Source organism: Emydura macquarii, unplaced genomic scaffold, assembly GCF_026122565.2.
Source record: "Emydura macquarii macquarii isolate MOO-44397 ecotype Brisbane River unplaced genomic scaffold, CSIRO-AGI_Emac_v2 contig_2897, whole genome shotgun sequence".
NCBI lineage: Eukaryota > Metazoa > Chordata > Testudines > Chelidae > Emydura > Emydura macquarii.
The window spans coordinates 25975615-25994624 of record NW_027133034.1 but is presented as its reverse complement, the minus strand read 5'-3'; the positions used below and the strand labels follow the sequence as shown (position 1 = coordinate 25994624).

The following is a 19010-nucleotide window of genomic DNA, read 5'->3' as shown; positions in this document are numbered from 1 at the left end:
TTTATTTTGAAACTCAGTCTGGAAGGTGCCCACGTACAAGAAGATTGGTAACATAAAACGCTGAATAGAATAGTTTTCAAAGTATTTTTGATTTGCTTAATTTACTAGTATTTACCTCGTCAGTTACTCTTCTCAGAAGCAATTTGATATAATCAGAACTCCAAGTACTGTTTAAGAAAAGCAAATTTGTAAGAATTCTTATCCTCCAGCCATAGGCACTTAGAATCATAAATATGTAGGGCTGGAAGGGAAAAATCATCTAGTCCTTCCTGGCCCCATGGCTCCGCTGAGACAGGATTAAGTATACCTAGACCCCCCCCGACTGATGTTTGTCTAATTAGTTCTTAAAAACCACTACTGCCAGTGATTGACAATCTCCCTAGATAACCTGTTCCAGTGCTTAAGTATCCTTATAGTTAATTTATTTTTAAAATATCAAACCTCAATCTCCCCCTTGCTGCAAACTAAGCCCATTACTTCTTGTTTTTACTCTTGGGGAAGATGAAGAGCAACTGATTGTTATAAAGAGGATGGCAACCTTTTATATTTTAAGACTGTTGTCCCCCTCAGTCTTCTCTTCCCTAGACTAAACATGCCTAGTTCTTTCAACCTTTCCCCATGGATCATTTTCTAACCCTTTAAATTTTTGTTGCTGTCTTCTGGACCTCTGTCCGATTTGTCCACTTCCTTAAAGTGTGGTGCCCAAAGCTGGACACAGTACTGCAGCTGAGGTTTCACCAGTGCCAAGCACAACAGAACAATTACCTCCCATGTCTTATACACGACACTCCGAATAATGCTTCCCAGAATTACATTTGTCCTTTTTGTAACAGCATCAAACATTGTTCTCATTCAATTTGTGAACCACTATAACCCCCAGACCCATTTGACATGTACAGTTGTATAGTTCAAATAGTCTATGTAATTACATTTAGAGAACTCTACCATTCTGTAACAACCTCAGACTTGTGGCAGTATCCCAAAAAGGTAGTCTCTTCAGAAGCCAAAACTACACCTTAAACTCCACTCAATTCAACAGGCACATATCATGAAGCACTGGTGCAGTACACTACGATGCACGGCTTAAGAAGCAGGCAACCACACTGCACTAGTTCAAGTTTCTAAATCGCCTTAAAGTGTAGCCTCAGATGGAGTGCCTTGAAGTAATTCAATCTCAAGTTTAAAGAAATGTGGATAATAAGCAATCAATTGGCATCTAATAAGCTAATGAATGGATACATAATTTTTTAAAATACTTATTCTAAAATATAGGTTAATTGGCTCAATCCCACTTATTTTATTCCAAGACAGCTCTTTCCCCATCCAGTCTCAAAATAAAAATCCATTCAGACCATGTTCATATATTAATTTTTATTTTCCCATACAGTATTCACAGGGTCTGCCTTTTGTTTTATTCAAACTAACAAATGTTTTCAAACTAAAACAGGAACTGACATTTCAGCCAGAAGAAGAGGTTCCGTAAACATAAACATCCAAAGAATAGTCAAAAAGCTGTCTTTTGTGGTATATAATAGATAAAGTTGTACTTTATCTAACAGTGGGTGACTTAGTTGTGTACCATACACCTCTTATTTGAACAATGTCCTTAATATAAAAAGATGCAGCTTGAACTGTCACACACCTTAAAATGTTTTTTCAACCAATCTGATTTGTTACCATGTGTCTATTATATCCTATTATTTTTAATCAATCACTTATTCTAAAAAATATATACAGCTATGTTTAAACATGTGTTTTTGTGCCATGTTTTTAGAACAGAAAAATAATGGCTTTTTTTAAAAACTACTGCTGCATAGTATGCAGCAAGATACAGGAGGATTGGTTTGAATACCCAACTTCAATTTAACAGTCAATTTCACAAAGACATCTGCAATGGGAGGTATATTGAACTAAGCAGTTCCACTTTATACAGTCAAACATTAGGAAAAAATAAAAAGACATGAAAGAAACTAAGTATGTATGTATCTCTATCTGTGATGGTATAAACCAATATTTGGCCTACACCATTTACCAATTTTGACAGTAACAGGAAACAACTGATTTAGAAAAACTTTGTTTTCATTGCAATTAAAGCTACTCATTAACTGATCTACTTACAAGTGATAGTTCAAGCTTCAGAAGATTACGAGACACTGCCAAAATTAGATCACATTTTCATCAAATTGTTGTAATAGCAATCGTTCAACACTTGCACTAATTGTCCCCATCTGCTTTATTGCGTGTAATTAAGTTTATAAGAATCCTGCAGATCAGATTGCTGCCACACACAAGAATAAAGCAGCCAGGCACAATCAAGAAAGAGTATCACATGCAGCCACAGGCTTGTGGCATTCAGGAGAAGAGTCTGTGCACTAGTTTATTTTTGCAAAGTTGTAATCAGCACTGGCATTGTTTTTAACCCCTCTGCAAATAAAGGGGGTTATAGTGCTTTAAAAATATTCAATAATAAGTATGAGGATATCAAATAGATTCCTGAAACTAACAAAGCTGCTGTTTTTCACCTACCAATCTCAGTGACCCCTACAATAGGAATTAGCTCATTTTTTTCTTGGATGTCCCAGACTACATTGATCTACTCTCAGTAAGAATAATTCTAGTACCTCCTTTTACTACAATCACTGCATTTTAAATTGTTTTAAGTTGATGGACCTGAGTTTTTGCCATGTGTCCAAGTATGACATTTATATATGTACATTTTACAGTTTTTCTAGAGCTGGAACTGTATGATCAACACTGGAAACAAATCAGAATTATAGTCCTTTTACTGTGTGCTAGCTTAACAGTTTAAGATAAAGCAACCTCTTTTGAATTAATAGGAAAATCAGGGAAAAACCCTACATTTTCTTGTGTTTTAGGTTAGTTGTAGTTTCTCCTGTGCACTTGAGAATTGGTAAGATTCCCTTAGTCCTTCCAGACTAGTCCGTACTAGTTTTTAATCTAATTTTGAATACCTCAGTTCAAACAATTTATGTACATATGTTTGCCAACTTCCACATCCCACTAAAACAAGAGTTTACAGAGTAGGCATTACAGACATGAGCAATGATAACAATGTAGACTTACAAACCTACCAAAAAAGACACTTTGAAACTTTTTAAACGTTGCATGACCACTAGCAAATCAGAAGAGGCAGTTAGATACACAAGGCAACAACGTATCAGTGCATCACAGCCATGGAGGTGCAATGTATGAACAACAAACTGGATTCAATAATGATTTAATAAAAAGCTTTGTATGTGCCTCACACAGATGTCATACAACTATGTCCAGTGTCAGTGCTGTGTTGCTTAACAAGCCAGTATGCCTCTGTTGTCCTAATTTTGAAGAGCCACAGCAGCATACATGACTACAGAGACTGCACAACTTCAGTGACAAAGTTACAGGATTCTCCCTATCTTATTGCATTTTTAAAAAAATAAAAAGCCTTCGAAATTTTGATTTTTAATAGACTATAGAAAATTGGTTTCCTGAGTAGTCTCAGTTTACAATTTGTTCAATAAAACAAATATTGTAAAACAGGAAATTCATTGTATTTTAATATAGGAAGAATGTCTGTCTTTTTTAAACAAACTTGTTTAAATATAAAACTTAGCAAGTGTGAAAGGTGGAGACTTACCATTCTGTAGCAGAACAGTATTTGTGCCATGATGTAGTGTTAACTTGCAACAGTTTTACAAATAAGCAAAGAAAGACACATGGATTGGATTTTTACAGCAAATCAAAACAATGCAGTTCAATGCTTTGTGACTACAGTTCATCACTTTTGCTTTTGTTTTTAATCCAACACCTTCAGCCTGAAAAGCTAAAATAACATCAATTTTTCATATGTACTGTCTTCCATATCATCTTTTTTGGGGGTTTCAAAGCATACCACAGATTAATCAGTGAATACAAATAAAGGAAAAAAAGATCACTGCTCGATGCTTAACATAAAGAAATAGTAAGTTCTCAACTTTTCCAAATATTTCAAATAAAAAGGTGTCCCTTTCACAACTTGGACTACGTTTTGTGATTTTTTGGAAGGGGTAAAAAGGTATTAAAATGTTGCCCATCTTTAGTTCTTTTGTATCTACAATTAACTGGAGAACAGCAAGTTTACAGATGGACAGTGTACAGTGGATCTGAAGCATCATTTCACTGGTTATGATCCAACACGGGTTGTGGTGGTTCTTTTATCTGAGAAGAAGCTTTTGAGGAGAAATACCTGCCCAATACTAACTACTAGAAGAATGATGGCTTCCCCTACTGACCAATAGGCTACTCTTGTGTTTAGATCCTCTGCTCTGCTGCGACCTTGTGCTTCTCTCAAGCGGAAGTGAGTCTGATAATCGATAACAGACTTCAAAGCTTCATGAATTGAAACACAAGCAGACTCCATCTAGACAAAAAAAATATTTCTGAATTAGAAAAATACTGGAAGAATTCTATCTTTTTGTGCTGTATTTGAGTATTATATAGCCAGGACTTCTCTAATTTTAGATGCGAATATGTTTAGTCTTTCAACTATCATGCTTTTAAGCTCTGTCACATCTAACCCACATCCACCAACATACTAAATATTTTTCCCCTCAACCACATAAACATATCATTAAAGATGCCTGACATTTTCCATTATATGGCTCCATTTTCAGTTGCTTATTACTTGACCAAACTAACTGTTCAGGCTGAAAAGTTCTATGCCAAGTGTCTGTCTCAGGGTTTTTATTGTTGTTCTTTTTGTTTTGCTTCAGCTAAAATGGTTCAGCCATTCCAGAGAACAAGATTAGGGAAACATACTTTGTTTTGCCCTGTTTAAAAACTTCTTTCAGTGGTTTGTTGAGAAACCCTAGAGCCTTTGAAGCAATGACTTAAAATGTGACAGGAGCTACCTGGGTGTCAGGGATATGCCTTTTGCCATTCCTGTGAAAATCTGTCCATGTTGGCCAGGCGCTAAGTCTTATAAAAGTTGCAATTTAGACCTGCTCAGTTAAAGTTTGACCCCTAAATTCTCTGATGAGTCTGTCTGCACTGAACAGGACCTCTCCTGCAGTCGCTCCTTTTGGCAGCAAAGGGACACTATGGTGCAGGACAAGACGACCAGGAAAACTCTCTCCTGTGCTCTTAATGCTCATGCTGCTGATGCCCAGGTGGCATGGAGAAAGGAACCACACTGGAATGCACAGGGGGATGAGGAGAGAAAGAGAGCTACAATAGCATGGGATGTGTCAGGAGGAGAGGGAGTTGCAGGAGCCAGAGAATTGGGGGGGGGGGGGGGAGAGGAAGGGTGGGGGACAGGAATCAGAATGGGGTAGGGTAGATAGCAGCAGAAGGGGGACAGAGAAACAAACAGGTCTTTAATTACTAGAGCAAACTCCCATATAAAACCTGGAATTGAACTGAGTAGTTCTCAAGTCCCTACATTCATTTGCCAACAGCAAATAACTGTGAAACGCAGTGAAAGGGTGAGATCTTTGGGTCCACTCAAGCCAGTAAAAAGACAGCTGGGAGATGGTGTTTATATCCTTGGTTCCAAAGTGGAACGGTGAGCACGTTCACCTAAATAGCTGTTTTGGCAGCACATAAGGTATCTGTGGGAATCTGCAGAAGTAATATACTGAACACATTTAAATGGGTTTGGGTTTAGGAGAAGCAAAGTGAAGCGCACAGAAATACATGAAAAAACAAAAACAGAAATAAGTGCTAAGGTTTAAGAATAAAATTTCACACAGTTGAAGCCTTTTTGAGGGATAGCAGTGATTTTTACCCTACCATACATAAATAAAAATCAAACATCTAACATCACTAGCTAACTAGATGTGAAACAGGTTTTATTTTCAGTTTGTTTTGCTAGGCTTTTCTTTGCTTCTCATAATTTTGACTTGCTGGACAGATTTCTAACCTAAATATACTAATTATCTTATTAAGTCCTGAAATGTAAAAGCCTATTTTTACTTCACTTGATGTTTCTGCAGAAAGGTAGAATTTAGAAATAAATCATCTGAAAAGCTCTAAGCACCAACACTTCAACTTTCAAATACGAGTGTAAGTCACACCACTAAAATGCAGCTCCCTTAAGAAAATATATGTCTGTGATATAAACAATTCAGAGAATTATTAGTTTCATCATATGTAGCTGTTTTTAGTTAAACATTTAGTATCAGAGGAAAAACAGATTAGCTTTTATTATAAATCTCAATATTCTACCATGATGGAAAATGATAAGTTGCTATTACTAAAATATTGGGAATTTAGATATATTTCCTCTGTAACCTTTCAAGTGCATTTTATTCATCCACACATCATTTCTTTCTAGCAATCCCATTCATGTGCACAAATCATCCTGAGACTGGGACCTCTTGTGGCTACAGACAGATGCACTCACTGTTGCCAAAACAGTAGATTGTACAAAATACAATGAGACACTAGGGCCAATTAAACTCTACTTTGACCTACAGCCTATAAGAAAGAGGCACAAAAATAATGGAAGAGGCTTCCTTGCCATTCCTTGCCTATCTGCCACGTCCTTCCAGAACTATGTCTGCTGTTGAATTCCTTCCTGTCCTTGCAAAGTAGTGTTCCTCTAACATCTTCTCATCCTAATCATTTCCTTAAACAATGTCTGTTTTTAGAGACTTTGCTCTTTGCTAACTGGAATATAAATCCCTAAATATTAGTTCTACTTCCATGATGAATGACTGCTACTCCAATTTGCACAAGCTCAGTTTTACATCCAAACTTTAAGCAGAGAAAAGTTAATTGTTAATGTTAAGTCTTTGATTTAATAGAGCTTCCTAGTTAACTCAGGCTGGGATTTTCAAAGAAGCCTGAGGAAGTTAGATGCCTAGTCTCACTGACTTTCAATGGGATATAGGAACCTAACTCCCTTAGGCTCCTTTGAAAATCCATCTGCTCTACCTTTTGTTTGGCTTTCAAATCACTTTAAAGCAGCCCTTTACCTGGGTAAGTGCAGTGACTCTGTTCTCACTAGGAAACAGAGGTGGATCTTCTCCAACCTGGAAGTCGAAGTACACAGTTTTGTGTGTGAAAGTAGAAAATTCATTGCTGAAGCAGAATTTGTATGTTCCATTCCTAGATGCAGTGAAGGTAAAGCTATCATATTGTTTTTTCATCTCTTTGTACAACACAATGCCTTCAGGATCTTCCAGCCGACAATCAACATCATAATGCCCTCCAGTGATCACCTGTGGAGCATGAGAGATTACTGGCATTTTAACAGAGTAGAAAATTATTCTCAGTACTATACTTTACAAAGTACCGCTACAGATCATTCGATCTGACATATTTGGTTTTATAACTACTCCACCAAACCAAGCATAGAGAATATACAGGGAGCTGTAATAAACAGAGTTCACCAGTGAAGTTGTTCAATTCAAAAGTACCCATTTATATTGGCCTACAGCACTGAACTGGGTTTACATACTAACAGAACAAAAATAACCCAGAATAAAATACTGAACATCCATTAAGTTGTAGAAATAGCTATGTTTTTCTCAAACATTAATTTATATAAATACATGAGAGTTTTGTTTCAATTAAATTATTTTACTTAAGGTTCTCAGACACTTCAGTGATGGGTACAGTACAAAAACCTGACAAAGACAATAAAATTAAGTTATACTGTGTTAGAACAGTACGATTTACTATATTTTAGGCCCCTCCAAGTCCAGACAAACCAATACAGAGCTAAACAGGATGGAGCTGTTCCAGAAAGTTGGAATTGCTAGGATGCAATCATGTCCCAGATACACCTGCTTCCAATGTAGCTGGAAGGGTGTTGCGTTTCTTTCCTACTTTGTGCCGCCAGAGTGGCATAAGCCAGGTAGAATGGGGACTGGGATCTGGCCCCTTGTTTTTACAAATCTTTGCCAGCATAATTTTGGAAGTGAGAGACAAAAGCAAAGTAGGTTTAAATAAACCTAGATACAGACACTATGCATTTAAGAATTCTCTATAGGTTTTAGATACACAGAGTCCTCGTAGTAAACCTAATTTTTAATTTCAGTGGAACCTTAAGTCAGATAGGGTTTACTTCAGCACAATTTTACATAGAAAACTTTGTTGCAGTTGCATTTAGGGGATTTTGCTGCACACGTATGAATTCTGTTGCCTCCCTCGAGCAGAGCTTGTGTCTTCTCCCAATACTGAATGCAGTTAGCCAAAGTTTATAAGTGTCCCAAAATCTCAGATGACTGAATCCAACTCAAAGTAAAAATATATAAAACAAAATATTTTCACAGCACCTGAAATAAATACTGACAATCCCTTTATACAATGTAAAAGAAAGCCTTTGACGAATTTAGAAACCAAACCACTGATGTCTATCTGGATAAACAATGAGACACAAATTTAAATGTGAGCCAGTATTTCCCCCCCTTTTAATACAAACATTTGAGTGCCTCTTCCACTCTGGTGGAAGAAAAACAAACTCATCTGACTGGCAACGTCTATAACAGATTGCTTAAAAGCCTGCCATTGGAGAGATAGAAACATCACTTAAATTTTAAAATAGATGGACAAAGCACTAGAAAACAACAATCCTGCAGATGACAGATTAGACCCTACAGGGCTTAGCTCCAACTTCCATAATTCACATACAAATGGGTGCATCAGTTTGAAAGGTTTGTCCCAAAGATATTACATTTAAACATAACTTAAAGATAAATATTTTAGGACAGACTTCTACCCATACAAATTAAAAAAGCTCAGATATCAGGAGGAGGAAGCCCAGGTTTTGTGGAAAATTTTTCTGAACAAAATATAGAAGTTATATTTTAAGTTCTTGATGACTGAAATATTTGGGTGTCTATTCAAAGAAATCTTTTAGTTTCTGTAGATGCAGGTAGCCTCAGAAATTGCACATTATATCAGCAATTTTTAACTACAAGTTGGAATTTCAATTAGTATCAAAGAGCTACAACTAATTTGCCTAAGTATCAGATAATTAGAAGTTATTTTAATGCTAGATTTGAAAGACAAAACTGATAGAAACAGATCACTGGAATCATTGGTTTAGTACACACTTACTGGGAAATTTGGCGGTAGTCTACAGTAGTTACACAAACTACACAGAGTAGCTTATGTAACTCCCGTCAACTTCCTAATTTCCCTTTAGCGCACCGTCTCCACTGCGCTGACAGGAAATGAATTCCCATCGACGCAGCACTACGCCTTTTGAGGAGATTATTTAATTGAATCGACTTCTGGATCGATCGAGTGGGTCTTCACTGCTGCTCAATCAATCCGGATAGATTGATCTGACGGCAGTGAATTTGCTGCTGTCAGTGTGTACATACCCATTTTTCTATGGGTGCAGAATAAGCTGAAAGACATTTGGGGCAGGATGCACAATTCGTCCAGAAAGCATGGGCACATGTTAAACACTGAAAAACAATTGCGTTGATTCCTATTTATTTTTGATGTAGTCTATTTAGGCTTCTCAGAATTCACTTTTTTATATATATATATACATATACATATACACATATACATATACACATATATATACACATACACATACACATACACATACACATACACATATATATATATATATATAATTTTGATGGATAACATCAATGTTTATTTTTAAGCAGTTTTTAAAAATTTTTATTGATTTAAACTTTCAGAGTTGTGGAAAATTATGTGGAGAGCAGATGATAATTATTTAATGACAGTAGACACAGAGATTTAAAAAGTTAAAGCTTTATGAATGCTGCATAATCATGTGCAACTTCAACTCTGTGACACCAGAGCTGGCTGTTAGTTGTAAATACGTGCTTTATGCAGCATTCATTACAACATGTTTTATACACATTAAGGTGAGACTCTAGTTCTTAAGCAACATTTTTCTTACTTTTGCCCATCTGTAATTTCTATTATCATCGATGGAAATATTTTATCAGTTTGTACATGTACAGTGAAATACATGTTTACTGACATTTAATAATAAAAACACAGTTCTTCCAATGTCAAGTATTTTATCTATAGCAATCTAATTCCACAATATACCTCCTCCTCCAAGTCTCAAAACACAATATAAAACAAGAAAGTGCCTTTCACAAGTGAAATGTTGTATAGTTAACAGTGATTCACTTTTATTGGGCTGGCAAACAGTCTCAATAATGAAATGAATAAGGCTCAAAAGCAGTACACTCTCTAAGAGGCTCAAGGAATATCTTGTTATAGCAACATCATTTTGGCAAAGTGACAGTTTACAAGGTTGATTCTAGTTTCCCATATACACACAATATAAAACATGCAATGGATCCATTTTGGGAAGTTTTCCAAAAAGTTTACAACTATCTTATATTTTCACCGTAGATCAAGAGCATAACATTTTTACATCTTTGCCTCCCACATAAAATTGCATATCCGTGCGTGTGTGTTATTGGGCAATAATGTGCCAGGATCACAAGTGATTAATATTTAGTCACCCAAAACCTAATATTGAAGTAGAATTTTGACTCAGAATCACAATGAAATTCAGGGACAGCCTCCACTGATATGGCAAAGCACATTTATTTCACCAGTGTTAAAAATATCAATCATGCTGCAAACCAGATAACCACAGTGAAAGAGACAGGAGGGAAAGTGAGCCCAACAGGTGTGTGACAAAGAGTGGTGTGGGTTAATCCAGTTGAACAGCTGGCTTTGCATGGAAATAGGATATTAGCTGGCTGGTTGTGTGAGTGGAGCAAATAGGACTGTATGAAGCTGTTTTAAGGACGGTGTAACCTGGCATTGTAAACTGCACTTGGTGCCCTACAAGATCACTTTATAAGAGCATTAGTTATTACAAAGCTAGAATTATTAAGTGGAGCTAGGCAGGTGAGAGTGTATGGGGTGGCACTTTTGTGTCTCTAACTGTCTAGAGGAAGCAGAACAGTTACCCAAAACGCCAGGGGGCACCGGATCCCCTCTGCAATCTGCTCAGGGAAATACTACTTGACACTGTAAAGCTGGGAATAGCTCTGCTTGGTGAGGTGTACGTACGGGTGCCTCAGGCCTCCGACAAGACACGGGCTCGACCCAAGCCAGGTGTCTGACTATGGATGGGAGGGGTGTGTGAGGAGCTGTGTATCTGGCACGCCGCACAATCCCCCATCGAAGCACGGCTTGGCGCTGCGATGCCCAGGGGAGCCCCTGGCAAGCTCGGGCGGGTGTCGCTGGGAAGGGTTATTATTACCTGAAACTCCAGGGTGCACTTGGTGCCCTGCGTGATCTCCTCGTAGAAGCACTGCTTGGCGTTGTCGGGCAGCTCGAACGTGATCTCGGAGGCCCGCACGGCGCCCCCCAGGCACAGCAGCAGCAGCGGCCCCCACAGCCCCAAGATCGCGGACCAGGCCGCGGCACCAGGGCCCAGCAAGCCGCGCAGCAGCATCTCCCCAGTGGGGGAGGGGGTCTCAGCAGTGCAGCCGGCGGCGGGAGCTAGGGGACAAAGGGGGATAATGAGTCGGGGCAGGTCCGGGAGCGGCTCTCGAGGGGCGGGGGGAGGGGAGAAGCAACGGCGGCCGCAGCGAGCCGGCCTAGCGCGCAGCCCGGGACCAGAGTACGGCACGGAAGGCGGGAGAAGCGGGCGCGAGACTCACTACGAGGGGCCGGATGTAGGCGGCGGCGGCCAGACAGTATCTGCGGCGTGGCCAAAAGAGCGAACGACAGCCAACGCACTGGGCCCCGGAAGTGGCTACGCACTAAAGCAGGTCGCGCCCCCTTCGATCTGGAAGTACTTCCGGTTTAGCCCTTTCCCCTCCCCTCATTCTTTTGTCGACGTGGTGTTCGGCGATGAGGGGGCGGGCACTAATAGGGGGCGGGGCCGGGGGCGGGCAGGACTAGCTGGGTGGGAGGAAAAGGACAAAGGGGCGGGGCGGGGCGGCAGCAGGGAGCGCGACGATCGTCGCAGCCGCAGCGATGGGGGTGGGGCTGCTGCAGCGCCAGAAACCGCTCCCCTGTCCCTGTCCGAACGTGCTACCTCGGTTGTAAGGACCGGCTCTGCTCATAGCCACTGGGCATGCTCAGTAACACCCGATGAAGCTGCTGCCCTCACTCTGCCCTTCCTTGGAGGCAGGTGCTGCCGCCTGCCCTTTAGAGGGGCTAAAAGGGAGCAAATGGGAGGGGGGATGGGAAGTGGGTGGAATGTTACTGGCCGGGGGGCGGGGGGGGGGTCAAGCAGCTGGAGGCAGAAGGGCAAAATGAGGGATGGAGGGGATGGGGGCCGGGGTTTAGCGCAGGGTAAGGTGCTGCTAACCAGTGGCAGAGGGCAAAACCCCAACGCAAGGAGGGGCACAGAGGGTCAGAGTTATCCTGAGGGGATGAGCTACCCGCCCTCTTTGCAAAAATGGGGGGAAGGGGACGGCAGAGGGGCTTTTTTGTTTCCCCTCTCGGAGGATGGTACATCTCAGCACCGGAGTCGTAGGGCTTGGTTCTTAAAGGCACAGGTCAGGCATCCCACTGCTTCAGACACAGCAGATCCTCTCTAGCTGCTGTAACATACGGAGGTACTACAGGAGATGTGATTCAGTGAACTATTTTACGTATACTCCGCAAAAGCTATGCGTCACACAGTTTGAGTATTTAAAAGAATCCCTTATCAGTTTATATGTCTCCATAAAGTCTCAACACAGTTCACAAATTTGTCTTAGCTGCTGCTGATTCCCTGAAACCCACACCTTTCCTTCTAATCCATTTAAAGTATAGTTGTGCTTCTTTTAAAATGTTATTGTATTAGTATTATTGCTCTTACCACACCATCATGTACCTGTTATCATTGTGCCGATGCATGCCATTGTGCCATTTTCTAAGCATTAATAGCAATTACTCATTGAAAATATCTATAAGTAAATAGTTGGTATCAGTTTTAGCACTGATATGTGTTTCTAGTATAGCACTTGCTATGGTTTTTACTGGGATTTTTAATTCCAACTTTTTCTTATTTTTATAGCAGACGTACATGCTATTAGATCATGTGACTTCTAGTCTGACTGATTTCCTGGTCTTGTTTGCATTTTGATCCACCAATGGAGATTGCCTTTTGCAACTGTTATTTTGCCTCTCAATCTACCCCTTAGTGTTTTTTCATATGTCATTGCTTTTATGTAGAACTTGATTCTCACATATTCAATAAGGGCAGTATACCATCTCATCTTATATCCTTCTCAAGGGCAAAAATCCTGTGTAATTTTTGCTGAACCTAAGAATGATCATAGGGGGTCAGACCGATGGTCCAGCTAGCCCAGTCTTCCGCTGCCAGGTGTTTCAGAGGGAATGAGCAGAACAGGCAATCATCGAATGATCCATCCCCCTGTTGTCCACTCCCAACATCTGGCAATCAGAAGTTTAGCAACATCCAGAGCATATGGTTGCATCTCTGATGATCTTGGCTAATAGCTATCATGAGGAACTTATCTCATTCTTTTTTAACTCCACTTAGCGTTTTGGCCTTCACAACATAATGAACACACATCTACAATCCCAAGATAGCATGACAACCACAAGAATTAAAAAAAATCAGGAGTTAGACGCTCAAGTCATGAAATTATTTAAAAAAAAAAAAAAAATGATATTGAGTTCATTTTTTGTGACTCTTAGTTCCTGAGCCTTTAGGGTGCAGTAGGCCTGTTTCCACAAAAGCAAGAGCCTAAACACCTACATCAATATTGGCCTATGCTCATACTTTTCCTGTTACCTTTCCCAAACATTGGGACACAGTAATAGCAGGGTACAAAATATACCAGGACAAAATAGGTCATACTGACAGGAGTGGCATTATATGTGGAAAGCATAGTCAACTGAAGTACAAATATTAACTGAACTTAACTGTGCCACAGAATCTCTATGGATAGTAATTCCATGCTTGAATAATAAGAATAGAGAAATAGGGATATATTACCGACCAACTGACAAGTGAAGGTGAATAGAAAAGAAAGTGACTGTGAAATAGTCAGGGAGATTAGAGAGTCTATAAAAATAGAGAACTCAATAGTAATGATGGATTTCAACTATCCTCATATTGAATGGGTACATGTCACCTCAGCACAGGGTGCAAAGATAAAAAGTTCTGGACATCATGAATGCTTCTTGGAGCAGTATTCCTGGAACCCACAAGAGGTGAGGCAATTCTTGATTTAGTCCTAAGTGGAGCACAGGATCTGATCCAAGAGGAGAATATAGCTGAACTGCTTGGTACTAGTGACTATAATATAATAATATTTAACATCCTTGGGGGGACGGAGGGAGACAACACCAAAGCAGCCCACCATGGTAGCATTTAATTTCCGAAAGGGGGAACTACACAAAAATGAGGAAGTTAGTTAAACAGTAATTAAAAGGTACAGTGCCAAAAGTGAAATCCCTGCTAGCTGCATGACAATTTTTTAAAGACACCATAATAGAGGCTCAATTTAAATGTATACCCTGAATTAGAAAACATGGAAAGAGGACAAAAAAAAAGTGCCACCATAGCTAAAAAGCAAAGTAGAAGAAGCAGTTAAAGGCAAAAAGGAATTCTTTAAAAAGTGGAAGTTACATCCTATTTGAGAAAATACAAAGGAGTGTAAACCCTGCCAAGTGAAGTGTAAAAATATAATTAGAAAGGCCAACATTTTTTTGCCAAAGTAACAGCAAAATTTTAAGTACATCAGAAGCAGAAAGCCTGCTAAACAACCAGTGGGGCCACTGGATGATGAGAATGCTAAAGGAGCACTGAAGGAAGAGAAGGCTATAGCGGAGAAACTAAATGAATTCTTTGTGTAACCCTTCTGCCAGACAAAGTCGGCAGCAGCAAGGGCCGGGTTCTATATCCAGGGGTCCCTGTCAATGATACAACCCAAACTCGCTCGAGCCCCCATCCAGTCACGTGGGAAATTACACACTATTCCCAGGGCGCCCCCTAAAGGGCAATACTTCCCCTCTCGCAAGCACAGAATCTGAGTGTAGAAAGAAACCTTTTAATAGCAAAACAGAAGTAACTCCGTACTGGTTTGGCAAACAGTGCAAACAGAGTTCATGAACTCAATGAGCCAAACCCATCCCAGAGTACGGGGCATGTCCTTCGCCTCTCCCTTCCTTCTTTCCCCTGTACTGACCATCATAGTTGCAATGTCCAACTCTTGGATGTGGCTCCCCGCCCCATGCCGCACCTGTCCGACACAGGCTTGTCCAGGCCTCCTCTGCTGCTGTCTCCTACCACCTGCGGGCCTCACTGAGTCCAACCGCTGGCAACGACCACATGGGTCTCCCACCAACCGCTGGTCGGGCTGGCACCGGGCTGGCACCAACCCCACTGTCAACCGCACCGGGCTGTCACCAACTGTGCCAGCCCCTCTGCTGACTAGGCTGGCACTGACCGTGCTAGCCTCCCACCAGAGTTGCCCGTTGCTCACTCAGCTCTGTTAGTTGTCAGACAAGGTTTCCCAGAGCCTCTACTGGTTCAGCTCTTAGTGATTTCAGCTCATGGGTAAACCTTCTACTGACACATAGGCAATGTTCCTGCTTTCAAGAAACAAAAGACTCCAAGAGGAGTCATTAATTCTACCTTTTAACAATGGGAGGAAAGAGTCACTCCATGCCCGGGGACAGCCCTTTCCCAGGGCCACTACAATCCCAATAAGAGACTTCTCCACCTCCACCTCTTCCAGGCTGAAACATCCCTTGTGGAGCTCTGTCTAGTTTAGGGTGAAGTATTCTATCATAACAGGCTAAGCACAGTTCTGCTGACATCTGTTCATACAATTGAAGGACAACATTTCATTACCCCAGCAGTTAACACAAAAGTGGTCGGTAGCCCAAAACCAGCCCTGCTAACCATTTCCCATTATGCTCAGCACCTAGGTAAATTATGCTAAGTACTTAATTGTACTCATGCAGATACAAAGCCCATGCAAATAAAGTGCCCCCCTTTACTCACACACTCAGACCTTGCTTCCATTTGCATTTCCATCGCTGAGAATGTGAGGGAGATTCCCAAACCTGAGCCATTCTTTTTAGGTCCTAGATTAATGTGGAATTAGAGGTGGTTTTGGAACAAATTGATAAATTAAACTGTAGTAAGTCACCAGACCAGATGGTATTCACCCAAGCGTTCTGAAAGAACTCAAATGTGAAATTGCAGAAATACTAACTATGGCATGTAACTTATTATTTAAATCAGCTTCTGTACCAGATGACTGAAGGATAGCTAATGTGACACCAATTTTTTTAAAAGGTTCCAGAGGCGATCTGGGCAATTACAGGCTGGTAAGATTAACTTCAGTACCTGGCAAATTGATTGAAACTATAGTAAAACAGAATGATCAGACACACATATGAACATGATTTGCTGGGGAAAAGTCAACATGGTTTTTGTAAAGGGAAATCATGCCTCATCAATCTACCGGAGTTCTTTGTGGGGCTCAACAAGCATTTGGACAAGGATGCTATAGTTTACAAGTGGCTATAGTTTACTTAGATTTTCAGAATTTTGACAAGGTCTCTCACCAAAGGCCCTTAAGCAAAGTAAGCTATCATGGGATCAGAGGGATGGTTCTCTCCTGGATCAGTAACTGGTTAAAAGATATGAAACAAAGGGTGGGAATAAATGGTCAGTTTTATAATGGAGAGAGGTAAATAGTGGTGTCCCCTGGGGGTCTGTACTGGGACTAGTACTGTTCAACATATTCATAAATGATCTGGAAAAAGGAATAAACAGTGAGGTGGCAAAATTTGCAGATGATAACTACTGAATCCTGAGTAGTTTTGTAAGTCCAAAGCAGACTGCAAAGAGCTACAAAGGGATCTCACAAAATAGGGTGACTGGGCAACAAAATGGTAGATGAAATTCAATGTTGATAAATAAAAAGTAATGCATATTGAAAAACATACCAACTGTACATATAAAATGATGGGGTAACAGCTAAATTAGACAACTCAAGAAAGATCTTGGAGTCGTGGATAGTTCTCTGAAAACATCCACTCAACGTGCAGCGACAGTCAAAAAAGCCAACAGAATGTTGAGAATCATTAGGAAAGGGATAGATAATAAGACAGAAAATATATTGCCTCTTTATAAATCCATGGTACGCCCATATCTTGATTACTGCGTGCAGATCTGGTCACCCCATCTCAAAAAAAAATAAAATATTGGAATTGGAAAAGGTGCAGAAAGGGGCAACAAAAACCATTAGGGGTATGGAACAGCTTCCATATGAGGAGAGATTAATAAGACTGGGACTTTTCAGGTTGGAAAAGAGATGACGAAGGGGGGCTATGATAGAGGTCTATTAAATCATGACTGGCATGGAGAAAGTAAATTAGGAAGAGTTATTTACCTCTTCTCATAATGCAAGAACTAGGGGTCACCAAATGAAATTAATAGGCAGAAGGTTTAAAACGAACAAAGGGAAACATTTCTTCACACAATGCACAGTCAACCTGTGGAACTCTTTGACAGAGAATATCGTTAAGCCCAAGACTATAACAGAATTAAAAAAACAACTAGATAAGTTCATGGAGGATAGATCCATCAATGGCTGTTAGCCAGGATGGGCAGGGATGCAAAACCATGCTCTGAAGTTTCCCTAGACTTTGTTTGCTAGAAGCTGGGAATGGATGATCTGGAAATCATCAAGTGATCCATTCCCTTTCTGTTCATTCCCTCTGATGCACCTGGCATTTGGCCAGTCAGAAGACAGGATACTGGGCTAGATGGACCATTGGTCTCAGCCAGCATGGCTGTTCTTCTTATCTTATTTTTGTCCATGTTTACACTGGTGATTTCAAAATGGTAGCAAATTGTGACAGGACTTCAACATCCATCATGGTTTGCTGCCTCTCACCTCTGTCATCCTTGGGTCCAAGGATAGTATGTTCTGATGGATGGGAGTACCTCTGTCACAATTTGCTACCTCTCATCAACAAAAATCATCTGAAGTAACTAGGGATGTAAAATACCGTTTAGCAAAACAACTGTTTAAATTATTAAAATGTATATTTAAACGGTTAACCGCTATGATATTTAACATCCCTAGAGGGGTAATGGGGGGCACCTGGGAGCTGGATGGGGATAGCCCAACACACCTCAGCTCCACCACTGCATGGGGTCTTGGCCCCCCCAATCGCCCCTGGAGCCCCCCCCCAGCCTGAAGGAGGGGAAAATAAGGCAAGAGTGGAGCCTGCCACTGTCCCCAGAACCCACCGATCACCCTGGAGTGGGCCGTCCAGAGCTGTGGCACTGCCACTCCTACAGCCCACCGATGGCGTCGAAGCGGGACGTCCAGAGCTGGGGAGCTGCTGCCCCCAGAGCCCGCTGCCCCTCAGCCCGCAGGAGGGGGCAATAAGGCACTCAGTACCCTGCCCATTTGCCCCCCACCACGCTCTTGGTCCCGCCCTAAGACCAGGGACAACCCCTATGCCTGCCCAACCCCTCCCAGACCCTTCACCTGGGCGCATCTCAGCTGCTGCCCAGCTCGTTGCTGTTTACACTGGTGCCGCCGCTTGCACCAAAGTTAACTCCCAAGATGCCAGGGTTTACTCTTGCACATGTACGAGCACATGTCCCAGCCTGCCCCTTCCCATCATCTCTCCCTCCCTGCAACACCATGTCCCCACTCAGCCCCCAAGTGCACAGTCGGCCCCCCCATGCAGCGAATAGTTAAACAGTTAATGCAGTTTGTAAATGGTCAGACTAATACTTACCGGATAACCGTTGAATTGTTTGAAACTTTACATCCCTAGAAGAAGCCACATAGGTTCAACTAGATCCCAAATAGTTATGGTTACAAAATGTACACCAACATGCAAGGCCTACCTACATACATACAGCTGATCTGGTGGAGTGCTGGCAGACTGTAAATGATCCCTGGCATGGGCGGGGGGTGTGTGGGGGGTGTGGCCCCTCCCTTGCTGTCAATCTCCGAGGAACACCACACCTTCCGGCTGTTGCGTCCTGTGGGGAGTCTTCAGCTAGAGGGAAGGAATTAGCTGTTCTGGGCCTCTTCGGCGTAGCTAGGCAATCCCAA

General features: G+C 41.2%; 1 protein-coding gene across 1 annotated transcript; it reads right to left on the bottom strand.

Moving 5' to 3' along the window:
- Nucleotides 1-1356: 1356 nt before the first annotated feature.
- TMED7 (transmembrane p24 trafficking protein 7) lies at nt 1357-11738 on the bottom strand. Its single transcript, XM_067569125.1, has 4 exons — nt 11610-11738; nt 11207-11448; nt 6957-7202; nt 1357-4399 (listed from the first exon to the last, which is right to left on the bottom strand). The coding sequence occupies exons 2-4, from the start codon at nt 11399-11401 to the stop codon at nt 4163-4165; spliced, it is 678 nt and encodes a 225-aa protein (XP_067425226.1). The 5' UTR covers nt 11402-11448; nt 11610-11738; the 3' UTR covers nt 1357-4162.
- Nucleotides 11739-19010: the final 7272 nt, after the last annotated feature.